Genomic DNA, 24068 nt, shown 5'->3' on the forward strand with positions numbered 1-24068 from the left:
TTTAAAAAATAGAAGGCTGTAAAAAGATTTTACAATGCATTATCTTGATCTTAAAAATAGGGAAAGGTTTTTAAGTCTGTTTGGAAGTAAGTTCTTCAACCCTACGTCGCCGGCAAATTTGTTTTTACGCAAACAATCATTGAGATCTTTTAATTCAACGGTAACGAAGGATCTTTGAACGATTCTGGATTGCAAATATTTCGAACAACAGAAAAGCCACTAGTGCTGCATCCCCGTACCAGATGGCAGAGCAAACTCTGAGAAACTAGCAAATTGATCTGCCGCACGCTCGTATACAGGCAGTCGCCTCGCGAGCATCTGCTATGTCAATTACCTGGAAAAAGTGTTGATCCGCGAGATCGCCACGCAGCCTCTTCTCTTTGTTCGATTTCATAGCAAATTAAGCCGCGCGATCGCTCACGTGTGATTGCGCCGAGATCGTTCTCACCGCGTGGAGTGATCGCCGCCGTCGGACGGTGTCGCGTGCCGTCGCTCGGGATCGACGACGCGGTTTCAGTCACTTTGCGCCCGTAAACAAAATCAACAATTTCTCTGCCATTGGGTACGTATCTGATTCTTGTTTAGTGCGCAATCTGTTCTCTGTACTCTCATCCGGTTATTTTATCACGACCGAAAGTCGCAACGAATCGCAAATAACCGCGTAAAATATCAGAAATTCTTCCGGCGGTCACTTACGATCTTCAATTACTGAATCGAATAAATCGGTTCTCTCTTTGATCGATGCAAATAAGAAATATACAAAGTTCAAAAGTAAAATAATTAGGCGCAATTGGTATATTACATTTGTAATTTCTTTATACACAATCTTCGAGTATTTGTAATAACAATTGTTTTCAGTGCTAATTTTAAAAAACTCAGAATATCTGATATTTTTTTAAACTCGTCACACGTATCTATTTTTGTGTGCATATTACTTGTTTCTAATAATCGTTATTTGTAAATTTTATGCTAGTTTAATTAATATAGCATGCTATATTAAAAAGTATTACATTAGAAGCATGCAATTAGCAAAGAAAATCTAATTATAAGTTTTGATTACTATAATTATAAATCGTTTGTGCTTATGACGCAATTTTTCTTAAGCGTATGAAAATTCTCCATTCTTACATATTAAGAATCCATTAACAATGTTAATTTGTAAAAGTATACACACATATAATTTTAATACACATTTACATTACATTATCATTATTTTTACATAAATACACAAAAAATAAGGTGTTATGTATGATAGAATTTTATCAGATATAATTAATTGCACATTAAAGTAAAAAAACGTATAAATAGTTTTAATAATAAAAATTTTTGTTGTGATATTTCAAGCTTTTGAATACTCTATTAACTCTATCTAAAATTATAGTAGGTATTCATCATTCCTTTGTATTATATGCGACGGTAAAGGAAAAAAGTTAATTTATTTGATACAAATTCCTCTTATATTACTGATGATTGTCAATTTAGTTTTAATTATTGTTAAAAATATCGTATAAATTAGATTTATTTCAAAATCTATCGAATATGGCAAACAATTATTCCTCTCATAATTTTTTCGTATTTAATTGCTACAGTTAAAACTTATATAAAATAGAAATAGAACATTTTAATATGTAATATCTGGTAATAATATTGGCTTAGTATCTATGCAAAATTTATAATATTTGCTGAAATATGAAATATTTTATTTCAATACATTGCCTTACACGTAGGCCTAAAATTTACGAAACATTTTTTGTTGCAAATCTAACAAATCTACAATATTGCTTGATTATTTAGACAATAATATACACGGAGAAAATTTTATATCAAAAATTACTATGTACGGTAGTAGCCGCGGACCATGAAGGAATTATAAAAATGTTTACTACGTTTTTCACGTGTGAAACATAGTAAAAATTTTTGGTCCGCGGTTTCATGGTCCGCGATTAATGCCGTACATAGTAATTTTTGATATAAAATTTTCTCCATGTAGAATAAATATAGTGATTTTTACAAAAATGTACGCACATGTGTAGTATCGTAAACAAATGTTTTCAAATGCTAGAAAACGCTATATTTTTCAAGATTATACTTTCAACAATTTGATTGTTAATAAGAATTTTATTTTAATAAGAATATTGAAGCATTAATTGCCAATTTTTGGTGTTTTAACTACTATCTGTTTCTTTAAACATTTCTTAAAATTAATTTTATGTTATATTTGAAAACATAAATTTAAAATAATTATGCTATTACGTTACACTATTAAAATATAAAGCAACAGAATATAATTATGAATAAATATTTTTTTCTTATCGATTGTCAAAAATATTATTCATCATGCTAATTATATCACGTGAATATTCTTTGTTAAAAGAGGCCTACGTTTCTTTACGGAAAAAGCGGATATGTACAAATTCATATTTTGCAATATTTGTTTGAAAAACACATAATGAAATCCATAATACTACATAACGTAAATTTGAGCCTCAATACAAATAATATTATTAAATTTAACTAATCAGTAAGTTTCTTGCCGAAACAATTACCTGTCGTCAAAATTTACAACTTTGAAATTGACAAATAAGTGATTTACTAACTGTCTTATGGTTACGTTTTCAAGAAACACAGAGAAACTGTTTACCTTGTATCGCGTAATGTAGTATTGTGAAAAGCAAAATAATAAAAAAGTTTTGTTATGTTATTTTTAAGAGTTTTTTTTAAAAGAGAGATTCAAGTGGGATTCAATCTCATTGAAACTATTTGACTGTTATTTGAGAATAAATTTATAGAATTGAAAAAATCAAACAATTTTGAGTGCAAGAAATGTATCGTTTTTATCAGTTTATAGTATAAAAATTACATAAAAATGTTAGATTTTAAGAAAAGTACGAAAAAGATAGTGAAATCAAAATATTCAATGCACTTTTCCAAACCAATTACAATCCAAAATTTTTAATACTTTCTTAAATTAGAAAATAATACATGATATTTTTACAACAGTGTGTTAAATAATTCTTTTAATATCCCTTGTGAAATTGGTTGATTTTTAGCTGGTCGAAACATTTGTCGTGGATGTAGCTGTAGAAAAATATAAAAATTTTGTAATTAATTCTTGTATAAAGTTTTTATATTAATTAAACTATTGAAAATAAGATTTCTTGTACTCCAAACTGTTTAATTTTTTCAATTCCATGCATTGGTTTGCAGAAAACAGCCAAATAATTTCAACCATATCCAAGTCAACACTGTTTAATTCCGGCAATAACTTTTGCCGCTAAGTCTCTTAAAAAATAGCGATAGAAACGTGTTTAACGATAGACCTTGAATGCAATACAGTTTAGACAACTATTATTTTAGCACAGAACTTAGACACCGCAGAAAATGGCGGTCATATCGTTAAACGATCAATGTCTTGATGTGCATTGCGATACGCGACGATAGCATGTTTGGCATCAAGGTCGAACGCGAAAAACTGACGCCGTTAGCACAAAATGAAATATTATCTTCATAAAAGAAGACGATATCTACGCCAATGAGATTGACAAGGCTTCGCATGGGGTAGACAGGATTAATCCCGTTTACTTCGGGCAGATTTAAGGCTTCTTATGCAACTCTTTGTACCTAAGCACGCATGTAGCCGTCTTTCAGGCCGGATCTCATGACAATCTAATGGACAGTTTTCACCTCTGCCTAGCTCTTAAACACTGATTTAATACAATACAATTGTGTGACAAGTTTGCTGAAAGTATCAAATTGAAACTTGATTTTATATTATTTTGACAATAAAGAAATATCTAAATATTAGTCCAAAATGAATTAAAGACAAATCAAAGCCGTGCAATAAATTAGACCATTTTAAATAACAATTCTATTGCCGAAAATAAATATTTAAGTGGCAAATCAGAGTTTAGCCATCATTCAAGCAAACAAGTTTATTGTCTTTTAGATCTTAGAATAAGATTCATAAAATCCTTTATAAATTTTATTCCAAGATCTGAAGAATAATGAATGTATTCATTTTAACGGTTCATATGCCACTAACTCGGATATTTATTTTTGACAATAGAATTATGCGTATTTATGCGTATTTAGAATGGTCTAATTTGGAAAGATTGATGGCAAAAAGTATCAAATCTTTTACGTCTAATAAGAATTTGTATTTGTTATCATGTAAATCAAGCAAAGCAACGAATTCGCTTTAGTGGCGACTTAATTCTAATATGCCACTAACTCGAATATTTATTTTCGACAATAAAATATTTATGCGTATTTAGAATGGTCTAATTTGGAAAGATTGATGGCAAAAAGTATCAAATATTTTTACGTCTAATAAGAATTTGTATTTGTTATCATGTAAATCAACTAAAGTAACGAATTCGCTTTAGTGGCGACTTAACTCTAATATGCCACTAACTCGAATATTTATTTTCGACAATAAAATGTTTATGCGTATTTAGAATGATCTAATTGGAAAAAATTGATGGCAAAAAGTATCAAATCTTTTACGTATAATAAGAATTTGTATTTGTTATCATGTAAACCAAGTAAAGCAACAAATTCGCTTTAGTGGCGACTTAATTCTGTATGTCACTAACTCGAATATTTATTTTTGACAATAGAATTGTTTATGTGTATTTAGAATGGTCTAATTTGGAAAGATTGATGGCAAAAAGTATCAAATCTTTTACGTCTAATAAGAATTTGTATTTGTTATCATGTAAAACAAGCAAAGCAACGAATTCACTTTAGTGACGACTTAATTCTGTATGTCACTAACTCGAATATTTATTTTTGACAATAGAATTGTTTATGTGTATTTAGAATGGTCTAATTTGGAAAAATTGATGGCAAAAAGTATCAAATCTTTTACGTCTAATAAGAATTTGTATTTGTTATCATGTAAAACAAGCAAAGCAACGAATTCACTTTAGTGACGACTTAATTCTGTATGTCACTAACTCGAATATTTATTTTTGACAATAGAATTGTTTATGTGTATTTAGAATGGTCTAATTTGGAAAGATTAATGGCAAAAAGTATCAAATCTTTTACGTCTAATAAGAATTTGTATTTGTTATCATGTAAAACAAGCAAAGCAACGAATTCGCTTTAGTGGCGACTTAATTCTAATATGCCACTAACTCGAATATTTATTTTCGACAATAAAATGTTTATGCGTATTTAGAATGATCTAATTGGAAAAAATTGATGGCAAAAAGTATCAAATCTTTTACGTATAATAAGAATTTGTATTTGTTATCATGTAAACCAAGTAAAGCAACAAATTCGCTTTAGTGGCGACTTAATTCTGTATGTCACTAACTCGAATATTTATTTTTGACAATAGAATTGTTTATGTGTATTTAGAATGGTCTAATTTGGAAAGATTAATGGCAAAAAGTATCAAATCTTTTACGTCTAATAAGAATTTGTATTTGTTATCATGTAAAACAAGCAAAGCAACGAATTCACTTTAGTGACGACTTAACTCTAATATGTCACTAACTCGAATATTTATTTTTGACAATAGAATTGTTTATGCGTATTTAGAATGATCTAATTTGGAAAGATTGATGGCAAAAAGTATCAAATCTTTTACGTCTAATAAGAACTTGTATTTGTTATCATGTAAAACAAGCAAAGCAACGAATTCACTTTAGTGACGACTTAACTCTAATATGCCACTAACTCGAATATTTATTTTCGACAATAGAATTGTTTATGTGTAGTTAGAATGGTCTAATTTGGAAAGATTGATGGCAAAAAGTATCAAATCTTTTACGTTTAATAAGAATTTTTATTTGTTATCATGTAAATCAAGCAAAGCAACGAATTCGCTTTAGTGACGACTTAACTCTAATATGCCACTAACTCGAATATTCATTTTCGACAATAGAATTGTTTATGCGTATTTAGAATGGTTTAATTTGAAAAGATTGATGACAGAAAGTATAAAATCTTACGTCTAATAAGAATTCATATTTGTTATCATATAAATTAAGCGAAGCGGCGAATTCTTATCTATTAGTCGAAACAGGTTTAACATTTTCCGTTATCAATCTTTCTAATTATGATTTTAATAAAACTTTTTGTACAAAATCAACAGTAGAAGTTATTAATACAACTGCAAACGAATAATTGAACATGACTGAAGCAAGTTTATTGGTGACTCTATGCGAAATGTCATAAATTCGTTACGCAAGATTACATATACGTATAAGAACTTCCATCCTACGTCTTCTATAAGTTACATTAGATAATATGTTACATATAGATAATGTAAATGTCCCCAGCCTGATATTGTTAACCCTTGGTTTAACAATTTACAATAGGTCACTACACGCTATATAACTGATGACTTTTTTTATAATCGATAAACTTATAATATACAATATTTGCGAGCCGGTTTAGGATTGCCATACGTTTAAGATTGCCGTACGTTTTTATTAAACATTTTAGAAAAGTTTCTAAACACTTTCTCTCTAACGGAGATATTTAGTAGTGTTTATTAATAAGACTAATGCCAGACAGTTTATCCAAAATGGAAAAAACGTCTGACCTTTTCTAGAATGTCATGATGCAGCTAAAAGTAATGTATCCTTGATAACATTCTCAAAAATAAACTGATTAGAAGGTTGTATCGAGCTTGGGACATATGTAATTAAGAAATAAATGAATTGTTTAAACTTATTTTGTTAACTATACAATTTTTTGATGAAAAACAGTGCCTACGCGCATAGATAAAAGACGAATTAGGTCATTTTGCCTGCAGAAAATGTGAATACGATTTAATTTCTTTTCAATACAAACGATGCAATGATGTTTGAAGGTAATATTTAAATTTTTTTGTGAATTAAGTTATTTTGCCTATTATAGAAGTATTTGCAGAGGATGAGTTAACTCGTCTTTCCCGGTTAACAGGTGAAATTTGCGCTAATCTTAATCTTTTAACTGCGACATACAGAAATTATTATTTTGAGATTATTTTTCAGGTCATGCAAAGATTTTATTGAAATTACAAATAAAGAAACCGAAAATGTACCATGATTACGACATAAATGCATTGGTTTATTTTTCCATATTAATCAGCATAAAATAATGATTTCACAAATAAACAGAGGAAAGTCTTAAAAGTTATTGAGTTAAAATCTTACTTATTTTTGCTTCAAACATTTTTCAATCCTTGCTAAAATTGTACATGCGATGTTGCAGCTAAATGATTAATAATTTTCTAAAGCGATTATCATGAAGCACTTATGTACTATTATTCTCTAAATTAAGAAAAATCATAATATAACGTTGAAGAAGAATGACGAGCCAGTAGTTTGTAAAACTAAAAGGAAAAGTATATCATAAGCAAACCGTCTTATGTTTCTGTCTTATTTCATTGTAAATTTGCGAGATGAAATATGACATAAACTTAAGGTGGGTGCTTATATAATCGACAATGAACACCTACGAAGACCGCGACTTGGGAAAAGGATTAAACGAGATCCCAAGATACATCGTTAAAAACATCTCTTGTGAGTTTTGCGACGAGATTGATCGTATTTATCATCGGCATGTGCATCCCACAGCTGTTTTAAGCTCTGATGCAGCTATTGATAGCTCATGTGTTAATTGAATGTCAGTAATTTGTTTTCTATGTCAAACAGATAAAGCTCAAACCACCGACAATTATCTATATTTATATCTTGTGCTGCGCAAAATTTTTAGAGGAAATCTTACAAATATTACGATCTTAATTTTAATGACAGATCGAAAAATCCTGTCGCGTAACTTTTGACCTTAATTTCAACGATAAATATTTTGCGAAAATGTCGATAAGAAAATCGTATCATTTATATCGCAAATATTTAAATTGAAATTATGTAGGACGTTCAAAGTACAATCAGTAAGAAAGTAATTCCATGAAATAAACAAGTAAAAAATATAAAGTAAATTCTTTCATTGATTGCGTAATTTTCGAAGAAAATAAATTTTAATGTGAAAGAAGCGCACTTCTTTCCTCACCTGCTCTTCGCTGTGTATTAATACTTATTATTTAATAGAATTTTTTATTTATGTTCTAACACCGGCATCAAAGACTTCGTTATGAAATCTTGTGCAGACAAACGAATCGATTGCGAAAAATACGTACGACGAACAATAAGTTACACCTAGTTCGTAGCAGACAGCCAGTTGCCTATCTCGAACCAAAAGCGAGTTTTAATTAAAACTGTCGTAAACATGCTTTTCCGTAACACGTTATAAAAAAACATTCTTTTTTTTTTTTAATTAAAATTTAGTTATTGAGTCCCTGCTTTGATTGCTATCAAGCAAGATTCTGGTTTAAAAATAATACCGTATCTTATGCAATTTATTGATGGCACTTAGCGGATTATCGGGGTGGCGCAAAGCGAAAGCGCGTAGGACGAAATCACTCCTCCGATCTGGAGTAACGTGAGCAGCGCGTAAGGCGTAAGTTAAGAAGTTTCTGGCATAGGAGGATGACGGGACGGCGGACGCGAGCTGTCCGAGGCACAGTGGTGGAGGCCCGGCTCGGGTCAGGCAGACACGTGAAGCCTGAGGAGACGCGGGGGTGCTAAGCCGTGAATCCTGAAAAGTGTCCGGAGCTTACTCGGCTAGTGTTACCCGTCCGATGCTCCTTCCTCACGTCGGCGTTGTGCCCCCTTCGCGCGGAGGATGCACGCGCTCCCCGTCGCAAGGGCGTAAAATTGACGTCCTAACCCTAGCTAGTTGTCTTTCGTCCAACACATTCCCTCCTCATTATGTCCGTTTCGCTCGTTCATTGATAAACCTTTCGCGCGAACAAGCGCGTCTTTTATTCCCTCAAAATCGACACTGCGTTTGAATTTTGGAGAAATATTATAACGGAAAAAAAATCTCTCCCACGTTACGTCGCAAATTATATCTGGTTTATATTTTGCAAGAGTAAAGATCATTTTATTATTATATAGACTAATTAAACTAAATCATTAAAGACAGCCGTATAGATGTAGTAGAATAATTTTGTGGGTATCTAATTTTTAATAACTATTCAAAGAAATGCTGATAAAAGAAGTCAATTTCAGTTTCGCTGCTCAGTTTCGATTATCTGTTTTATTTTTGGTCTACTCTGTCACGAAACTCTGTCACAAAAAAGTGTCAACATTTGCCGACTGTATTTTGCGAATGAAAACTATGCAGGATACTTTTATTACACGCCGAATATAGTTAGAGCGTCCGAGTCCTTTGCTGTCTTTGCCTTGCATCGATGTTCCTTGCGCACGTCTCTGACCATGGTTTACGTCTTTGTGTAGGTTTACGAAAATCCTCACTCTTAATTATGCAATATCGATTTTCACTGATCATAAGGTTCGCGCGATATTTGATCTACCAACAGCACATAGTCTTAATCTCGTTATATCCGCCGTGGGACGCAACAAGATTTCTTATAATCTTCATGCTATTTACCCAATCATCATGTTATTAATATTTATTTAACAATGTGCTCGAGTTTCACTCGAATTACCAACATGATAATGACACGCGTATTAATTTGTTTTCTTTGCGAAAAGCTAGCAAAATCGTGATTGCAACATAATTGTGTAGCGCGGTAATAATTTAAAATACACAAACGGCTGTTGCTTCACGTGCAGATTAAAAAAAGTCTGTGTATTACTCTTTATAAATAAAATGCTTTTGATTGTTCGGTATATTATATTTGTCTAATATCGAATGCACGCGCGTATATGTTTAAATTTATTAAAGCTAATGATATACGAATTTCTGATACATATTGTGAATAAATATCAGGAAAATAATGAACATTTACGATCAGTGATGATAAAACGGTTATTTATCGCTTGTGCACTGTTCGTAAAATGCATGCAGTAAGAGTCGTATTAATTGTATTAATTTTTCGATGTGTGAGCATGAATAATTAGTGAACACACGGCGGGACTCTCTTTCGAGGTAAAAAGTGAAAGACAAAATGTGATTCCAGAGGAACACTGCGCGCAAATTGTCCACGTGGATATCGTGACGACGATGATGCGGGAGCGCGTTGAAAGATGCGCAAATTAGGTCGACCTAATGCCGGATCCCACTATTTACCGAACGGAGTACTTGCTTCACGTCGGTATGTATGTGGGGTACGTTTTAGGGATTCACCTCTTCGCAATATCATTAAACACTACCACCACCAGCAGCAGCAGCACATCACCGACCACGGCCGGTTGCGACAAACGGCAGCGGCCAGGTCAAAGCCTAACTCTTACGTAAGTCCGTATGAGGGCTTTACGCAATCAGCAAAAACACGCCGCCCCAGTTGTCCCCGGAATAAAAGGACTGCGGATCCCACGCCTTCGCGTGGGAAGGACTGCGCCCTGAGGACAAGCTTATCGCTTGAGCTAAACAATACTGCGAATATGCCACTGCTTATTGAATAACGGATAATTAGAATTTCTATATAAAATCTGCATGAAATTCTGCAGGAGGGATAAAGCCTGTGATCGAAGTGCACGAGTGTGAAAGTATAGCTCTTGTAAATATGTATGGCACAGGCGACGAGACACAGAGACACGTCCGTATTCGACGCCGCGGACGGAAACGGCGATTTTCACTTGAAATCTCAGAAATAGCAGCGACGGACGCGATTTGTCAAGATTGAGGACGTGCGGACGGCACGCGCGCAGCTATCTTTCGATCGGCCAACTTCGGTAAACGCAAATACGATTTCGCCCGTAATTCCTGTGCCCTTATTTCCCAAGAAACACGTGTTCTTGCGGCCTTAAAGCGGAACGTCCATTGGCCCCTCCTGTCTAAAGCCACCCTACCATTGGTCGATGGATTAGATGACCACGTGGTGTCGATGCTATATAACCAAGGGTGAACTAGGATGGTATCGGCAGTTGTGCTCGACCGGCGCACGGAAGGAATGCGAGCGTTTTCCGATTGACTTTCGCACGAGCCCCGCGTTCGCGAAGTAGTAGCCATCGCCAATCACACACGGGGGAATTCTTCGACAGTGCGATTCGCAAAGTTCCGCAAGTTCTTTTGATCGCCTTGGAGAATATTCAACAGCACGCCGCCGTCGCAACGTCTCGCTTTGAAAAATATTATCCGCGACACTTTTCGACGAGGACAATTTAACGCAAGAGTGGATAAAAGAATAACGAGGAGTAGAGCGAAGCTAAGTCGTCAGCTGGTGTTCGTACGTCTATGTGATTCTGCGAACAATCACCGATTATAGAATCTTACGTTCTAGATTCTATGAAAATTCTGCTTTGATCTTTAATTGCGATGAAGGAATGCCACTGAAACATTTAGAACTAGTTTGAAATTAATTTGGAATCTTAAACATATGACGTCGTCGGGACACGTGAGTGACTTTCAATTTTGCATGGCAAACTACTTGAATTGAACTATTAACTTGGCAATCTGGGTGAACTATTTTTTTCGTTCTTTAGCGAGGCCAATATCGCGATTCAATATTAAGGGCCGGAAATTATTTTTAGCCTTACGTAGAGTCGATAATTTTCACCCTACGAGAAGTTCGACTTTCTTGACGGGGCAGTTTAAATGACGAGAAATGGTTTTTTAACGTAACACTCCGTAAACGGCAGTAGGTCTGCCGTAAGCGCGCACAGTTAGGAAGATCGAACACGATGAATTTTGTATTCGACTTGAATTGTTCTACCGGTCTATAGAATCGCCAGATGTCCAGTCCCCACAGCTTACTTTGCGGTGGAAACGCGTTCTTCATTGACGTTTCTCGTGTGTGTCGTGTTACTTTCCAATCTAGCCGAAAGCTTTTTCTTTCGAAATTGCATATTTTCCGAGTTGGAAAACTTTAAGACGTCGGAATATATCGGACAGACGAAATTGCACTCGTTAATATTCTTTTTGTGGTAATTTTATTACGTTTATGACTTTTTTAAGATTTTTAATAACACTGGAGGAAATAAAGGGGATCTTAATTATTGAAATTGAGGCGGTTATCAAGGAAATAAATGCGTCCTAAGAGACATGGTAAAAATAGTTGCAGTGTTGCATACTTTGCTTATTCATGTGTGACGTTTAGATATACACACATCCTTGACTACTACTGTTCAAACTTTATAACGATTATGTATGATGGAAACGATGACAAACACGCGCATTAAACTAAATTTAGGCATTAAATAAAATCAAAAGATATTAAACATATTTAAATCCCAAACATCTACTCTAGACGACGGCATCACATATGTGTTTTACACTGGTATGATAACCAAATGTTAAGCGGTCTGTATTTGTTAAAGTGAACGAAAACTGCATAAATTCGTGCATAAACCGCATATATTCAATTTTGTCAAAAAATACAATTTTCATATATAAATTTTGTTTTCTCATTTACATAAAGTAACATTAATTTCCCAGTTTTATATATTAATCAGGACAAATTTTATATATTAATCGGGATAAATTACTTATATAAATAATAAAGTGAAAACGTCAAATTTGTTAATAAAATTTTATATATTGTTAATAAAATTTTATGATATTAAAACCTGTAAAAAATATGCGATACATTTTACTATTTTTTTGAAGACTACAGAACTAAATATTTACAAGCAATTCAATCAGCGAATTAAATTTTAAGTTAAAGCAATTAATAAATTAATAAATTGTTCCGATCTGATCTGATTGATCTGATGATTATTGTCAATAGAATATTGTAATCGATATCGTCATCGTTTCCCATGTTTCTTTATAAAAGACATCCAGCATAATGCAAAATCCGCGAAACAGAAATTTCCCGCGCGTGTGTGTGTGTGTGTGTGTGCTGGATGTGTATGTGTGAGTCTAGGCATATGAATCAAATCGGGTCCGATTGTGCGGAAGTGACCAGAATCCCGTAAAATGCAATATGGGATAATGTTGGACCCCAATATAGCTGCTGGCCACTGCACAAGATTAGAGATAACACTCTTGTGCGTGTGACAGCGACTATTTTAGGGCTTCCATGGAACATCACGTTTCAGCACTGGAATTATCATGAGAAGTGCGAAGAAAACACCAAAACGAAAGTGTTGTTTTTGTGACGAATAAGTATTGCGTATCGAGGTATTGTAATTATCCGTTTTCGTAGAAAAAGAATTGATCGATTTACCTCGAAACTATTGGGTAGTGATTGTAACAAATGAGAATGAAATAAAATAGCGTATAAAAATATATTGAGTAAATATTTATTTAAAAAAAAAACAGTATTATATAATTGAGTACGATGTCTGACGCATGTTGACCTTTTCTACTGAAATTTTAGCTAAGCAAAAGAGAGAAGAACCTTGTTTTTTGTTTGGCTTTATTTAACAAAACTTTAAATAGAAAACTCAAGTTTTTTTTTTACTTTTTAGATAACGAAGCAGCATTTTTGTTATTGTAATAAAATTAAATTCTGTTAATTATGTTTGCAAATAGATTGAATTTTTTTCTTTATTTTTTTTTCTGATTTAATCCACCGAGAGCTTATAATAGAATATAATTAAATATATAGAGTATAATTTAATTAATTACAAAATTGTAATTATTATCCATGAGTATTATACAAATATAAAAAAATTAACAATTTATTAAAAACGTTATTTTTTCATCAATTATTTATTCATTTCTGTTACAGAACCATTTCACGGCAATTTGCTGATAACTCATCTGACAATTCTCCATGCGTGTCCTTTGACGAGGTATGTATGTACGCGGTATTATGAAAAACTTACAGTTGACAATGAGAAATATTCGTGTCTAATTAGTTGGTCATTTAGCCACGAGTAATAATTAGAAAACGTTGACATGACCGATTGCCGGTTAAGTTAAAAGTACCAAAATCCGCAAGCAGTTGTTCATGTTTCTCTTTCATCGATCTTCTCAGATAGCCAAACGTTAACAATGTTGACAGATTTATAGTAAATTTGATCAAATTTGCTAATTAGCATTTTGCATACTGGATTTTGCTTGCGCCTTCACGTAACATTATAAATTAGACAATATTGGCACAAGGCAATAGAAAAGACATCATTGCAAAAGATCATTGCAAAATTTATTTTATTCAACTTTACACATAGTAACATATTGTTTCATAATCATTAGACAACAATAAAGTAGCACATTCATCGAAATCAATTGCATTTATATAGATAAATAATTAAATAATTTATATCTAAAAACGTGCCTATGTTTTTCATCTGTTCTCTACACCGAACATACGGAGATGTTAACTTCAATATTTAATAGAAAAAAAATTTTTTTTTTCAAATTTTTATAACAATTAAACAAGTGTTTATATTATTCAGTTATTTTTTTCGAATTTGAAACAAATCATAATACAGATACACAAATATAGTCTATCGCAACTGCTTTCCTTCTAGCAATGTACTGTGCATTCTTTTTGATATTGACAATCCAGAAGGCACTTTTAATAACAATTCGTCAAATTTCTTTGCATGAACAATTTGCGGGAAACAGGTTCACAAAATATTTCGCAATATCTCACTCATTGCGGATCTTTTGTCATCGAACAACAAGAAGCATAATATCACTCGTAATCTCGTTATAGCCGGCTCAAAATTCGGATCGAGTTCAAGTGAGGATTTGTAGAAGTTCGCAGCAGTCTCAAAATCGCCCTACAAAAAAAATGCATCAATTAATATTAAATTAATTTTGTAATAATCATTTATGTCCGGTGAATATATTTAATTTACCAGAACAGCATGAAGATTAGCGAGAACGTAATGATTTATTATAAAGTCCGGACCAATCGAGAGAGCAATCTGAGCGACTTCGAGGGCCTCATGGAAATAATTCTGCGAGCTAAGCAGAGACGCCAGATTTACGAGAAGTATGTCTTGCATATCCTTTGGAGTGTTTTCCAGGCTTTGCCACATGCAATCCAATGCTTTGCGACTGTCGCCTATCACGCGCCAGTAAAATGATGCCGCTATCGCCAAGGTCCAAGAAGCATAATGCTAATTCAAGACGGCACAAATCAGTTGTAATAGGCATCAAAAAGAAAATGCAATTGTGGAATTTAGTGAATTACCTTTTGTAAAGCAAACGCAATTTTGGTCCCAAGTCCTTGCAAAGTGTCACTCTGCGTTCCACTAATCATCATCAACCGCTCAGCCATGTCGAGCTCGGCTTTATATTGCAACGTTTGTGAGAATTGAACCACTTCGGTTACGCGATTCATTCCAGAATTATCCTTGTCACATATCGGCTGTAAAATCGGCATTTCATCATCCAGTGATTCAATCTCATCTTCGATGCTGAAATCGAAATATCGCTTTAAAGATGGTTCGATATATTTAAATATAACTTTTCACAATTTGTTGATTACGTCATGTTTCGTCGTATAAATTTATGAAATACAAATAGAGAAGCAGCCCAGTCTTCGTATTTCAGTTCGTCGCATTCATCCTTACTTGGATAGTAAGATTCCTTCTGATTGTCGGACATCTGACTGAACATCCAGCTATACAGCATGTCCTTCGATATAAAGATATAAAAATTATCGATATGATCTTTAAATTTATTAATCGGTAAATTTACAAAAAGATTCTGTATATTGTTTATTGAGATGGATTATTTAGACTCTCTCACTTGCTTACATCGTCTGAAATTTTGTTAATAGCCATATGTGGTTCGTGTAGCTCAGTTGCACTGTTAGGAAGTAGCAATGAATGTATCAGACCTTGATGCACATTTTCTTTCTTATTGTAATTTGGCATGTCCAGTAATGCAATTTTGCGATTACTCCAACAATTTGTACCTATAATAATATTTTTCGACTATCAGTCAAGACTTAAATAAAAAATTCACATTGTTTCAGAAAAAAAATATTACCTTAAAAATTTTTGATATTAAAACTAACTTCCATGCCATGTACAATAATTAAGATCGTATAATATGACATCCAAAAACAGGTAAAATAATAAAGAAGACATAAATAAGTAACAATCATTTTTATTACGCACTATTATATACAAAGAAGGAAGCAAATAACAAGACAAGATTATGACAACATAAAATGCAAAACTCTTTAAGCCAAAAGTACTACGTTTTATTTACATCAAGCAAAAATAAAAAAGAATTTAAATACAATTTACATTGTCAAATATAAAATAAAACGTAGTCCAAAAAAACAACTATTTTTCAAGACGTGCGAGAATACGCACCTGTTTCTTCTGGCTTTGCCGAAGTGTATTTAATATGCTTACAATTCTTGACTTGTCGTTTGCGCAAAAATGTATCACTTGCTTGCAAATTGTACTTAGTAAGTAACACAGAAGGCAGGTTCGTAGAATCTTTATGTAAATTAATTCCTTGTTTTTCACAGCCTGTGATTGACAACGTTTGTCATTATTCATCACAATAACCTGCATTTTCAGAATACAATACCATCAAGAATGAACAAAATCAATCAACTGAAAAAAAATATAATAAATTCTGTGCAATTTTAGTCACATGTAAAAATAAAAAGAAATCAAAACTCTAACAGTGAATTATTTACAGAAAAGCATAATAAATATGTAGTGCTCATGTAAATAAAGAAAAGAAAAACAAAATTATATAAAAAAAACTTTATATTTTGTTATTCTACTTCCCTTTGCTTATCTCATTATGTTAAAATTTCAGTATTTCCATCTTTCACACAATATGAGAATGAATAATACACAAACATATGTAAACGCAGACAAAAATTCGACACAAAATAATACTAAATAAAAATATACCGTAGAAGATTGTTTCACGCGTCCAAAACACATGTCATGAAATGGTAATAATTATACACATCACATACCTGCATGATTACCCGTAATAACGTTAAATTTTTCACGACAGGCCAATGTTTTCAATAACATCAAAGCCCTACCATCATGTAAGTGCAAATCCATTCTTAATGCCTGTTTCAAGTAATATATAGCTCCTGTATAATTTCCTTTTACATTCAATAATATCCCAAATAAAAAATTAGTCATTGGCTGAAATATATCAATTACAAAATAATTTTTCTTTATTCGGTCAATACATAGAAATAGTCTCGCAAAAATGTTATTTATACGTAGAAAGCTTTTTTTTACAAAATTTAATTATATGATTCATGCATACCTCTACAGCATTAACTTGCAAGGCTTCGTTTGTAATTCTTAAAGCCTCATCAATTAACCCAACTTTGTGGTGTATAGAAGCTATACTAACTAAAGGTACATCCTTGAATTCTTTAGGAACATTATCCAATGCTAATTGAAGACAATCCAAAGCTAAACGTGGTTTCCCCACTATTCTCCAGTGCAAAGATGCCAGCATGGACAATACCCATGGAGCAGTTACTTTCTATTTTGAAACACAGTTAATTCTTTTAACTAGAATTCAGTTCATGGTGCGTAATGATAAAAAAAATAAATAAATAAATTATACCGCTTTAATTGCCGTCAAAATTCTTTGGCCGATTTCTGCAAAATCTGCAGTTTGAACCAAATTATGTAGGAATGGTTTCAAAGACGCATCTGATGAATGTTGTTGCACAGTCGCGTCTAGTAATGCAGGTGTAATATATTTTTTGTTAAATGACTTTGGTGACTGGCATGTTGGCGGATACCATGGTAGTGGATGCTTCTTCCATGGTTCTATATCTATCAATTCATTTACAAACAAATGTGTTCTAATAACATACAAAAGAATACATATTATTAGATAATATATTACAATACAATGCAGTACAAAAGAACTTTAGAATACTTACGCATAACCTTTGTTCTCAGGTGGTAAATAAATAGGCAAATATTGTTTTCCATCTCCAAACATTAGCATGGAGCCATCACAGTCCGATATCTTTGGCCAATAGTCAGCTTCAAAATCCTCATTTCCTTTTTTGATTTCCACATTGTGATACTTTGGACTTTTTGTTGGTGAGACAAATAACTGACTATATTCCACATTTAGTTCTGTCATTATATCTGTACAATTAATATATTATTTGTATAAAATAATATATTCATGCAATCTATATCTGTTGCAAAAGTACCTTTCGTGACATGATTACTGTGTTCGTTCACTTGTTTCTGCAAATTTTTCAACAAGTGGAGACTGAGATGAACATTCTGCAACATGTTCTCAGCTATTTTCTTCCTATCTCCTAAATCCATATAAGATAGTACAATATTATTATCAATATGATGAATTGACTTTTCAACTGGATTTATCGCAAGTAAATGTAAATTGTGTTCTCGCGCAAAGGCAAGCTTAATTTCCCTTGTAGTGGATTTAATATTTTGTTCCCAGAGCATATGTTCATAGAGCTTAAGCCATTCCTCTTTCCAATCATAATATGCATGTATCTCTGACAACACATTCTGTAAACGCCTGTAATAATCATAATATAAACATTATTTATTGCATATTATTATATGATATAAATATTATTTTATATACCTCTTGTTAAATTTATATAATGCATTTTCTAAACTAAAAAAAAAAATTAGAAAGCTCAACTTAAATTTGAAATTATAACTTACTGATCAAATAGTAACAAAGTTGTTTCCAACAAACGATGGCACAATATGGCATACTTCATCTGTTTAGCTTCTACAGTGTCGGGTGCTAATTTCAAACAATTATCATAGCACGCTGCGGACCGGTCAAAATCACCAAGAGATGTGTAAATATGGCCCAGTACCAGGTGATGGTAACTTTCCGTCGGATTATGATCTATCGCCGCATGTAAAACAATTGCAGCCTCGCCAGAATATTTCGCAGCGTGTAAAATGCCAGCAGTAGTCAGAAGAGGAATATCGCGATATCGCCTTAATCACGTACAATGCTTTCGTTACAACATCAATAAATTACGAATCTTCTGGCGACACTTTCCTCTAGTATCTCCTAATGAGTTTCTTATTATATTACCTTGGAGCACACACAATTGCTCTACGACTGCACTCTAAAGCATTGTAAGTGTTTCCCTTAATCCGCCAATAAATCGACGCTAAATTAAAATATATCCAGGAGGTCTTGTTGCGAGACAAGCTATAGGCGAGCTGATGACCAAATTGATTGAGATTAGTATTTGGTGGTAGATACGTCATTAAGCTGAGTTCTTCTTTATGCGTAAGATTTTTTCGATTCTGCATCGCCTGATGTAACAAAAATAACACATAAATACATATTACAATTGTTGTATAAAGAATAATGTGCCACTTACTTTAAGATGTTCAAATGTATATATACTAAAATCTAATGGAAATGTACTTTGACAATCTGGAACTGTTTGTTTATTGTTAGCAGCTACATTGTATAACATATAATCATTCTGGCTGCAAAAAATGTTTTTGACCTTTAACATTTAACGAATGTCTCCTTAAATTGACTTAAATATGATATTGCTACTAGAATGTGACTTACTCTATTTCATCTCTGGCTCTATGATCAATTACTATGCTAGCGTGTACATCGACATCACCCAATGACTTGTCCCATAAAAAACAATCAGAATTTGAACTGTCTGCATCTGTCATGCCTAAGCCTACGAATTGATTGTTAATAGACACTTCCTTCCTGGAAATTTTCTTATATATGGCATTGGCTGTTTCCTTGCGTTTCTCCTGTTCCAGAAAGGCTAGGAGATCGTAGGGTCGACGCATATCAAAGACACTGTCATGCTGAAAAAAAGAGTGCAGTTAACGCAAGAAATTATACACTTGCAGATTCGTTAAAATATAACGCAATTTTTAAATCTACAGCGTATTATGGTTTCCTTGAGAAAACTATACGAAGTGTTTACATTTCTATGAAATTATAGAGAAAAAAATACCTGCGGCTGAATTCTTCCATTTTCAGTAACATACCAGTGTTTGGTAGCTGAGATTTCAAGTATTACCGCAAACACCGTGATAATCCTGCAGCACACGTTGTTCCAGGTCATTTTTTGCGATATAACCCCATACAAAGCACATCAGACTTCACCGATTTTGCGTTTCCGTCAGGAGAACCGCGACAGCGAGGACCATGGCTGCGAAAACGTGCGTTTCTCTACAGATAAGTACACCGCACGAGGTTCGCAGTAAACGCGCGAAAATACTTATTGCGTCGCGTATTTCCTTTCTACGTCCGGAACGGTACAAAACGTGATATGACGCGGTGTCAGTGACTATCAACCACCATCAACAGCGGGAATCGCTGTTAAATACAAGTTGCTAGCCACTGGCGAATCGACTGTCGCAGTCGAACAGCTGGGTTCAAATACATCCAATGAAATACAATGCAATAGAACTCAATCATCATGATTTAAAAAATTAAAATAAAATTTTCAAGTAAAAAAGGAAAGATTTTAAGATAAAAAAGAAAAAATAAATTAGGGAAAATTAGAACAAGTATTGAAACGAAAATTTTGTTCGACGAATTTATTTCTAGCTTTAGCATAAGTTTGCAAAATACTTTTAAATGTCAGGTATTTGTTAAAATATAATTTATTTCAATATGTACAAAGTACTTATTTTTTAAAAATTTGTTGAATATAAATTTATTCTTTCAAGAATTCACTTAACATGTCGACAAGCGTTGACTCATTCTTTGCAAAAATTAGAACATTTGCTTATCGTAGTGCTGTAACATAAAAAGATTCCTTGTCCAAGGCCAACGACAGCCTGTCGTTAAACCTGGGGTGTCGCGCTTGCGTGCAATTGCATAAGCGTGTACCGTCGCGGTGACTATCCTGCTCGCGTTACGTCGATTGTAGAATGTTTTGAAAGCTCCGTGGACTTACGACATACAGCGCAACCGTGCTCGTGCATTATCCTTGCAACGCAAACGTACGGACGTGCTAGCTGCCGATCGTAGTCTGGCATCGATAGTCGACGAAAACGGAGTATCCCTTCTTATAGTCCCGACGCGGAGTCATTTATAATCATGAGTCTGGTGCGACAAAACTTTCACGAGGAATGCGAGGACGCGCTCAACAAGCAAATCAATCTGGAATTGTACGCCAGTTACGTCTACTTGTCTATGGTCAGTATTGATCAGCTTTTGACCCGTCGCCTTCGTTCCACGGGCTCCGCGATCGAAACACCTTGTACAACACCTGAATACTTTCCCTCGTCGGTGGTGTTTGCTGCCTCCCTGACGCAATCGTTTCTATCTTATGCGTCGTACACGTGCCTTTCGAAATTACACTTTTAATCTTTCATACCAATTTGCACATTGTGTAGAAACTGCTAAAATGAAAAAGTTAGCGAAAGAAGATACTTTTATCCAGTGTCTTATAGATACTTCCTTTTATCCTTTAATTCTGTTTGAATCATATAAATATATAATCACTTAGATTACGTTAAAATTGCATCAATTAAGTGATTTTTTAATACAATTAATATATATTTTTTACTGCAGACGGAACTGCATTTATAGTCGTTCCAAACAATATTCCACCATAAATCGAACAAATGCGCTTACCGAAACTTGAAAATGAATGAATATCGATTAAAAACCGACAATAATAAATAGTTGCACATAGCATTATTTTCCTTCACATTCAGTCCTTTCATTTTGCTTGCATTTTGTTGTAGGCATACTACTTTGACAGAAGCGACGTCGCGTTATCAGGTCTCTACAAGTATTTCATGAAAGCTTCAGACGAAGAACGTGGTCACGCAATGAAGCTGTTGACTTATCAGAACAAGAGAGGTGGTGATATTGTGCTGACAGACATCCAGGCACCAACGAGAAGGAACTGGAACAATGCGAAGGATGCTATGACAGAAGCTCTGCAGCTTGAGAAGAAAGTGAATCAGGTGAATGCGCGTTGTTATTGCGCTCCTAATCGATTCTGTTGAGAATAGCACGGTTATGATGCAATATCTAAAATTACTTAATAATATCAAAATAGTTTCACTTAAGTGACTCAAATTAAAGATCTTATTTAAATTAGAATGCTAGAAATTAAGAATTAATTATAATTTTGATTTTAATACGCTTAAATTTTATTTTTTCGATTAATACTATTATAAAATTTTGACTAATATTTTTTAATAACTTATTTGGTGAGAGTAATTAATTATTATTTTAATTAAATGTGCATTTTTCTGTTATCTATTTAAAATACTTTGTTTATAATATTTATCAGTGCGGCAATTGTTTTGTATAATGACATTGAATAACTAATAGCAAAGTTCAAGTTTAAGCGTTTTACTAATTGGCTTCCAAGATTTTTCGCGTCGTTTACTAATTTAATTATTACAAGTGGTCTAATTTCTTCGTTGAACATGTGTATTTCTTCAACCAGTACCATTTTAAGTTACATAGTATCAATCGGGGGTGTAACTCAGTGGTAGAGTGTCCGCTTCGCATGCGGAAAGTCCTGGGTTCAAATCCCAGCTCCTCCAACCTCTTTTTTTTCTTTTTCTATCAATATTGTATGAATATATATCTGTTTTTTTTTATTTTACACTAAAATTAGATTTAGTAATATCAAATAATGAAATAAAAATTACCTTTTAGGCCGTTGTTCGTATCAAAGGCCGAAACGTTTGTAATTCTGATGAACGGATAATTGTAATACATAGAGTTTAGCACGAATAACCGGTTACGACTCATTCGCTTTCCTTGTGTGACTTTTTGGTATCCAGATTAATTTTATACTAATTTTCGAATCAATTTTTATGTTTTTACAGAACCTACTCGAGTTACATGGAATCGCTTCAACGCACAACGATGCAAATTTCATGGATTATCTGGAAAATGAATTTTTACAAGAGCAAGTGGACGCAATAAAAGAAATCGCTGATCATGTAACGAATTTGGAGAGAGTCGGGGAAGGTCTGGGCGTTTTTATTTTTGACAAGGAGTTGAACGAGTTGAACGATTGAGACTGAATAATCGCGTATAAAGTCTGCCAAAATTAACTAGAATTTTAGACAAATATACTGCAAAGAAGCTGTGTTATTCATGTCACATTAAAAAACGTATATAATAAATAAATAAATAATGAAGAAATATTATAGATGTTAGGCGTATTGTTGCTCGTCTTAGCGTTCCGATTTTTGAAAAAACACACAGCTAATGTGATTTTATTCAGATAAAATTCTTGATACTCGTGTCAATTGACTTTATTAGATAATTAATAATGTAGCAGCTAATTTTTTAAAATATGTCATATTTCTAGACTCTACGAATTGTAACTGCACATTATTGTAAATCAAACAATAATAATTGAAAATATCATTACGGTTACACAATGTGATATTTTCCTACATCTAATCCTTATAAAATATCCACTGTATGTTATAATTATTGTACAGAATATTCTAAGAAATATTACTTACTGTTCAAAATTAGGCGAAGAGCATTAGGAGAGATAAGCGCGTTTATAATTGCCGCGCTCGGTGAGCCGACGCTACTGGCGTCCAATCGCAGGCAATCGCTTAGCGGTCAGCGGAAAATGGCTCGCAATAACAAGTTTGTCGCACAAACCGGAAATTATCGCTGGAAATTCGTTAACTTCTCTCAAACTTCTGGATCTTTCTAAAAGAGCAAGCTAAAATAAAAGCAGCGCCTAGAAAAAGCGAGCCGCACTTTACAGAAAGTCTTGGACGCGATCACATATTACAGCTACCATTAGAATTCTTAATTAACGCGGCGATTTTGTGTTAAAAAAGTTGTGTGCTCGCTTGTATGTTTCGCCTCTCCGTAGTTCACGGAATGCAAATTCTCGTCGCAGCCTTCGCGATCCGTTGCTCGCGGAAAAGTGCAGTTGCGGTTCGAGAAATCGAACGCTCGTCGTTCGACAATCCGTTGCTCGCAGAGTCAAAAACTCTGGAAATGTTGTAAGTAGCTGTGAATAACTGTACATGTTTCGTGATCGTGTTTATTAAAGATTGTGCCGTTCAAAAAAGGTAGCGACTTTCTCACCGCGCCCATTCCATCTTTATCCTTTTCTTTCACTCTCGTTTGCGCTTCTCGTTCGCGCGTTCGCTAAACTCGCTAACATCCACACTACATTCTTATTTTTTTATCATTTTTCTGAATTTCCATGAAAAATTAACCTTGGAATTTTTGTTATA

At 33.4% G+C, this 24068-nt stretch overlaps 2 protein-coding genes, 2 long non-coding RNA genes and 1 other non-coding gene across 7 annotated transcripts in view; 4 read left to right on the forward strand and 1 right to left on the reverse strand.

Annotated features, from left to right (window-relative positions):
* LOC136999476 (uncharacterized) overlaps positions 1 to 14593 on the forward strand; it is a 29259-nt gene extending 14666 nt beyond the window's left edge. For 2 of the 3 annotated variants that reach the window (XR_010889862.1, XR_010889860.1), the window contains exon 2: positions 13646 to 14593. This is a non-coding gene — a long non-coding RNA (uncharacterized lncRNA). Of the gene's footprint in view, positions 1 to 186; positions 563 to 13645 lie in introns of those variants that run through there. The other variant, XR_010889861.1, reaches the window with a different exon arrangement.
* On the forward strand, positions 10901 to 13200 carry LOC136999477 (uncharacterized). Its single transcript, XR_010889863.1, has 2 exons — positions 10901 to 11365; positions 11454 to 13200. It is a non-coding gene; the product is annotated as an uncharacterized lncRNA (long non-coding RNA).
* On the reverse strand, positions 14051 to 20174 carry LOC105675043 (tetratricopeptide repeat protein 17). Its single transcript, XM_012371829.2, has 16 exons — positions 19829 to 20174; positions 19420 to 19676; positions 19220 to 19331; positions 18925 to 19151; positions 18537 to 18824; positions 18047 to 18384; positions 17765 to 17978; positions 17440 to 17683; positions 17131 to 17355; positions 16823 to 17003; positions 16197 to 16358; positions 15630 to 15790; positions 15359 to 15507; positions 15062 to 15287; positions 14724 to 14987; positions 14051 to 14645 (listed from the first exon to the last, which is right to left on the reverse strand). The coding sequence occupies exons 1-16, from the start codon at positions 19937 to 19939 to the stop codon at positions 14490 to 14492; spliced, it is 3315 nt and encodes a 1104-aa protein (XP_012227252.1). The 5' UTR covers positions 19940 to 20174; the 3' UTR covers positions 14051 to 14489.
* Positions 20175 to 20658: 484 nt separating this feature from the next.
* On the forward strand, positions 20659 to 23243 carry LOC105674991 (ferritin-1 heavy chain). Its single transcript, XM_012371719.2, has 3 exons — positions 20659 to 21021; positions 21576 to 21800; positions 22680 to 23243. Exons 1-3 carry the CDS (start codon positions 20923 to 20925, stop codon positions 22872 to 22874), a joined length of 519 nt encoding a protein of 172 aa, XP_012227142.1. The 5' UTR covers positions 20659 to 20922; the 3' UTR covers positions 22875 to 23243.
* On the forward strand, positions 22320 to 22391 carry TRNAA-CGC (transfer RNA alanine (anticodon CGC)). The gene has a single exon. It is a non-coding gene; the product is annotated as a tRNA-Ala (tRNA).
* Positions 23244 to 24068: the final 825 nt, after the last annotated feature.

This window comes from Linepithema humile, chromosome 4 (genome assembly GCF_040581485.1).
Source record: "Linepithema humile isolate Giens D197 chromosome 4, Lhum_UNIL_v1.0, whole genome shotgun sequence".
Lineage (NCBI taxonomy): Eukaryota > Metazoa > Arthropoda > Insecta > Hymenoptera > Formicidae > Linepithema > Linepithema humile.